The sequence below is a fragment of the Empidonax traillii genome, unplaced genomic scaffold (assembly GCF_003031625.1).
Source record: "Empidonax traillii isolate 1590-97213 ecotype Southwest subspecies unplaced genomic scaffold, ASM303162v1 scaffold155:size2260171, whole genome shotgun sequence".
In the NCBI taxonomy this organism is placed as follows: domain Eukaryota; kingdom Metazoa; phylum Chordata; class Aves; order Passeriformes; family Tyrannidae; genus Empidonax; species Empidonax traillii.
In genome coordinates, this window is record NW_020955348.1 from 388,091 (window position 1) to 394,414 (window position 6,324).

Here is a 6,324-nt window from a genome sequence, read left to right on the forward strand (position 1 = left end):
ACAGTTCCTCATCAGCAATGTGGCTGCTGCCTCAGATTTTAAACTGGTTTAGAAACTTTAGCACACTTAAATGCATGACCTCGTCACCCCAAAACAACACCAGAGAATGAGCTTTTGTACCTGTGCTTTTAATACCAAATCATTCATCAAATACTTTTTTTTGTCCTACCCCGTTAGGTTTTTAAAATATCATAGACTGCTCTGCATTAAGTTTAAGCTAATAATTCTACTGGCAACAATGACGACAATAATTTTTCCTCTCTCCCTATTAAAAGCAGCTTTTATGACATGAAGCTGGGCACAGGCAGTTTCACAAAAAAGGTATTTTATTATTCTTAGCAATATTCACCTTGAAGGAATATGAGGAAAGCATACACTTTTTACAGACAATATATAAACATGTTGTACATAATTAACAATAACTTAGTTCACTAATCCAAAAATAAGCAAAATAAAAATTAAAAATAAAACCAGAAAATACTGAAGAATTTTTTTTTATGCTGATACAAGTACAAAATAATTTAAATCTCGACTGCCGTTGTCTATGCTGCAGTGACTGACAATATATTGCACTTTGTCAACTGTATCAGTAATCCCTGTGTTCTACCCACATCCCTTCCCCTCCGCTCAAATCCTACAGAATTGAGTTGGGTACAAATAATGTACAACTGTACCATTGTAAAAGGTAAAAAGTAAAAAAGGACCTAATTCTTTACCTCAGTAGATTATAAATTCTTATGATTTTTCCCAACCAATTTAGTTTCCCATTTATTTCCACTTCTTTACAAAGTGCACCTATATGCCTACGCAGACCAAAAAAAAAAGAGGAGGAAAGCAGGATTTTCATGGCTGCTCCGTTCTTAATTATAAAATACTAGAATTACATGTTTAGAAAAAAAATTAACATACATCCATTTTTGTTTCGTTCAGTTTTTTTTTTCTTTAAAGCAGGACTTTTGCAGTAAAGATACAATTTGGCTTGATCCAAGAAAAAAAAAAAAAAAAAAAACAAAATAGTTAAAATTTTAAAAAAATAAAATAAAAAGCTTGTCACAGAGTTAAGCTTACGTGGTTTACATTATCAAACCCCTCTGTTCATTGGGGCATTTTCATCAGAAGTATAGCTAAATATGTACACTGTATGTTATACTGGAGCTTGTGTTCACGAGAGGCATCAGATCATAGCAATCAATAGAATACACTTCACATTGGCAATAGCTTTGTTTTCGGTCATTTACGTACAATATGGTTTAATAATGGGAGATTTAAATTTCCTTTTTTTTTTTTTCTTTTTTGTTTTCGTATAAAATCCACTACGGAAAACAGACGTTCCGCTTACAGAACGATGCTTTCCCTCGTCTCATCAGCTGTCGCTGCGTCTGGGATTTGACGGATGTGTGAAGCTCAAACTGATTGTCTCTCTTTCTCCCCTCTCCAGTGATCTCAACCCCTTTTCTGCCCTTCCTCCCTGTGAAGTCCACCGGGGCCTGGATGCCTGAGACAGCACACGCGCTGGCCGGCTGCGTGTGGACCTGGTGGCCACACTGCCCGAAGTTTACCCAGGCAGCTAATCTGCATTTTTAAGCGACAGCTGCCAACACAACAGAACAAAAATGCTTCAACCTCTAAGAAGTCTGTGAGTTGGATGTTTTTTATGCCCTGTGATGGTTTCGGCTGCGCTAGAAGTTAGCTGCAACGCAGTCTGGTAAACGCCTGTATCTCACCCCTTGCTAGTGCAGGATTGCCTTCCCAAGAGTTTTCTCCCCCCAACAGTTTGTCTGATTTAGGTGTCTGCTTTGAGGAGCAACAGGGTAGTTGGGAGAGGGGCTGTTTTTTTAAACAAATCTTTCATGTTAGGGAAAAGAATGAAGAAATTGTGTCAAAATAATCACCATCTTGGGCACATTAAAATCCCGGATTATGGATACATTTTTGCTTTGTTCCTCCCCCTCGAAATCTTTTCCCCCTTACTAGTAATTTTGATATGGAAGATAGATGGAGCTAATCCAAGAGGGCTGTAGAGTATGTTTCCCCTCTCCTCCTTGTTTTAAAGGCAGAATTTCTTGCAGGGTAGCCATTACAAATGACAGCACAAAAACATGCAATCAGAGGGGTTGAGGCTTTTTGTGGAAAACAAAATAAATACGACTTTGTGTCTGATTTTAAAAATTACGGTTTTATAAAGATGTCCTTTTTTTTTTCTTCTTTTTTTTCCCCATCCCAAACAGAGTCCACGATAGAAATCCAGCATGTCTGGCTTCCAGTGAGCCAATTCCATCCTGGGAGGCTTACATCTCTTTACAATATTCACAGTAATAACAAAGAGAGAAAGGAAAGCCAGTTCCAAGCTTTTTCCTTCAGCTTCTGCCACCTTTTGCTTCCTGCTGGACCATTAATTATCAAACAGGTGAGTTCTGTTTTCTTATACCTGAGGGGGCAAAGTGCATTACAGGCACCACTACACATTTCTGCAGAAGACCCATCATTTGCAAGGTTTTAGTCCAGCATTAAGAGTTAAAACCACATGGGAGCAAATATGCCCTTTTTCCATCCCTACATTCTCCTCTTGGCAGAACGTTTTCTTACTTGGTGTCATCTTAGGCAAAGCCCCATGTTCTCAACCTCTGGGTGGGTCTCTTGGTTGTCAGGTTTTATCCCATGGCTGTAACCATGCTGGATGGGTGTGGATGTCCAAATGAGATGCTGGAGGATGGGTGGATGGGGGTAGGTGTTGGTAGGATGTGTCCAGAGTGGCTGAAAGGGGGCAAATGCCCCATGGGTGCCATGTGACTGGCAAGGGCAGCAGCGCTGAAGGGAGATGACTTCTCCTGCATGCACTTGGACAGTTCCTCAAAACACTCAGAGCCTTTCTTGCTTTTCTTTGATTTGTTGGACATTTTCCTATTCCTGGTCTGAATTCCTTCCTTTTTCATGGTCAGAGGCCTGTTCACCTGCAAGAAATGAGAAAATCAGGCTCATGCAGACAAAATGACCTTATTGTGCAAAAATGAAAATATTTGGACGGCCCCCATGTGTTTTTCCTGGACGGAGACCTTTTTCTGGCCAAAAAAAATGGTGTTTCTCTCTGCAGAATTTGTTTATATTGATTTGTTTAATAAAACCACACACACAAAAAACCCCTAGACATGAAAAACAAATTGAAATGAATTTGGCAGCTGATGACTCTCTTTCCCGTAGGCTTACCCTCAGTCCTCATACATTTCCTAATAGAAGATCAAACTAGGAGGCACATGCTGACCCAAATTCAGTCCTAAGACATGAGCAATGTTGTACCAGTAACCTCTGTTACTTACAGTTTAAATAATGTTCCAACATGTCAAGCGATTCCTGCTTAGGAATAATTTATTAAAAAAAAAAAAAAAACAAAACACAACAAAGCCTTAGATTTAATTATTTTTACAAAGTCAGAATGCAGATAGCCCATCAGGATTAATTTTTGCACGGAGCCCATTCCAAATGGCCTCTCTTTCTGGAGGGGAACGGCACAAAAAACATAGTTAAAAGCAAGTGTGGCAGCTCTATTTTGCCTGGTTTGCCCAAGCGTTAGAAGCCAAGCTAATACATTGTAATGTCACTGAACTTAGCATCACTATGCTGACAAAGAACGGCTGTCACTTCCCAAGGGAACCTTAGAGACGGGGAAGGAATAAAACAACAACCAAACCCCTGAAACCAATAAAAGCCTAGTGTACACCATGCAGTTAAGACATCAATCCCGGCCAGGCAAGCAGCGACACATGAGATGAGTAAATACTCACATTGTGCAATTTATAGTAGAGTCCGCAGGCATTACAAACCGGGTCCCCGTTTGCATTACGTCGCCATAAGGTCGTGGTGGTTGTCTGACAGTTGGCACAACAAGTCCCTGCTCTCCTGGCCGCTGACTAACCAAAAGAAAAAGAAAATTAAAATGTATCGCCAGGAGGAGGGAGATCATGAGAAAGGTCAAATTGGACTCAATATTTAGGTTGGGAAGAACTAGTTACTAAGATTTGACAGAGCATCGGGGCTGGAGGAAAGCTTCTGTCAAGTTTTACATTTTATAGCCGTTAGGGTTTTGTTTAAATTTAAATATTCACCTATGCATGCTGCAGTTTCAAGCCCAGTGGCACTGTGTGTGCAGAGGAAGTAAGGAGAGAAACAATGAATCTCTAACTCCGCACACAATAATTTTAGAGGGGGGAAAAGTAATCTGATTTTTTCGGATTTTCCCTTGGCAAGATTCTAGAAGGCATTATGGAAATGCATTTGCCTTTTTTTTTTTTCTTTTTCTTTAATGACCGCTTTGGTTTGTGCCAATGTTGGGGCTGGGTTTGAAAACAGGGAACAATCTTTAAGAATGTGATTTTTACCCCTACTCTGGCCCTTGAAAGGTGGACACAAAAGAAAACAGACCACATTACTTAGCTGGGTGCAGTATTTATCAGAGCCATCACTGAAAATTCAGTTTGCATTTACAAGTGAAAGGGAGAAAACAAAACCGGCTCCAACTTTCTTTAAATATTTAGCAAACCAAATTTCATGCCTTGCAGCAATGATTCCACTGACCCGTCTGCAGCCTCTGTCCCTGCTCAGTTCCTTGACTGACAAGCCCTCAAACAACTGTCTTAAAAGAAAATAAAACCACCAAAAATCCGGCACCCTTTCCTAAAACTATTGTTCTGCCAAAACCAAGGTGAGGGGAAAGAAAAATGCCCAAACATCCACTGAGCGTCCCAAAACAAGAACAGGAAAAGTAGAACAGCAGGCAGCCAGCGATTCCAGGATGGGCCCTTTTCTAGCAGACCCCACAATAATGCATTCTTTGTGCATGGATGGTGATGTGTAAAGTGTTATGGACAGACTAACTGCACTCCATATTTCGGGAAATAATTTTGTATTAGCTTCAGCCCTGCCTCTGTAAGTGGTCAGAATACAGTCCATTTTGTGCTACTGAATTAATGCTGAGGACTCAATATTTCCTTAAATTAAGAGTTTACTTCCACAAGCGTATCAATCGTGGCCATTCCCTGGGGGCCTTGCTCCCTGGATATTTCTGCAATTAGCCACAGAGAGCCGTGGGGTGAAGCAGCAGCACAGCTCAGGATAGCACAGGGCATCTCCGTGAGCAGAGAGTCCCGGGGCAGTGGGTTTCCCAGAGAACTCTGTGTGCTTCCCGGCCTGCCGGCCCCGGTGGGGAGCTGGCGCCGCTGGAAGCACAGCCCGACCCTCTCGCCAAAGAGGAGCCCAGGGTTCTGTTCTCACTTGCTCCTGATTTACACCATGGCCCTCTGTAACTTTCCCAAAGCTGATGGACGGTTTAGCAGCTTTAGGCAAGACTCAGGCCCTCGGAGACTCATATATTTCAATCCCTTACTCGCCCGTGAGAACAGGCCAAAGGCAGAAAGAGGGGGTACCCCCTACTGCAAATGCACTCATGCAACCCAAACACAATTAATGCCAGACGTCCAAACGCTGACATTATTAATACGATCACTTTGCTATTGCATGGCAGATGAACAAATTGCTAAAGATGGCCATCTCCTCTCCCCCGCAAACAAGCAAACTACAGTGGAAAACGGGGCAATAAACAAAGCTGTAAATCAATTAAAACAAAACATTAAAACAACTATACTAGAAGAAAACCTCCTTAGTGCCCCCCAAACCCTGCACAGTGAGCTAAGTATAACAGTCTCCCAACACGCTGGAAGGTGGAGACCTATGTTTGCATATTTGAGATGGCTTACTGATACTCAACTATGCTGCTTAACTCTATGGCCTGTCCCATTCAGTCTGGAAAGCACTTGAGCCTGAGAGACGATAATGTTACACTGTTGTCTTAACATTTTTCTATATGTCAGTCACTTTAGAAGGCAAGTCATTAAGAGGCTTGCATAGTTGAAATTCTGACTCAGGACAGAAATCTTCTGTATCCTATCCCAGTGTTAAAGCAGTAATGCCAATTTTCTGCTCTCCAAACCTCATTGAAACGTGCCCACGAATAGCTAAGAGACTTAGGCATCATAAATCACAAAGCTCAAAAAATATATTTATTATTCTTAGCATTTTACGCATTATTTGTGGAGTAGAGTGTATTAGAAATTTCAAAACAGCAAGCATGACTGGCAAGGCTTGCCTATAGAAACTCTCAAAAGCTTTTAGAGTCAGGAAACAGATACACAAAGTTTCCTTATCTTTAACGTACAGATATCCGGATAGGAAACTACTACCAGGAGCTTAGAAAGGACTTTTTTTTTTTTTTTTTTTTTAAATCACTCAAATGAAAATACAAAGTATAGGTGACTCCATGGAAAAATAATAGGA

The 6,324-nt window shown here is 41.0% G+C and overlaps 1 protein-coding gene across 1 annotated transcript in view; it reads right to left on the bottom strand.

Moving 5' to 3' along the window:
• Positions 1-308: 308 nt before the first annotated feature.
• The window catches only part of GATA2 (GATA binding protein 2), a 12,460-nt gene continuing 6,444 nt past the window's right edge, over positions 309-6,324 (bottom strand). Inside the window, exons 5-6 of the mRNA XM_027884813.1 lie at positions 3,780-3,905; positions 309-2,951 (exon numbers count right to left, since the gene is read on the bottom strand). Of these exons, the coding sequence (XP_027740614.1) occupies positions 2,652-2,951; positions 3,780-3,905 (426 nt within the window). The 3' untranslated portion in view covers positions 309-2,651. The remainder of the gene's footprint in view (positions 2,952-3,779; positions 3,906-6,324) is intronic.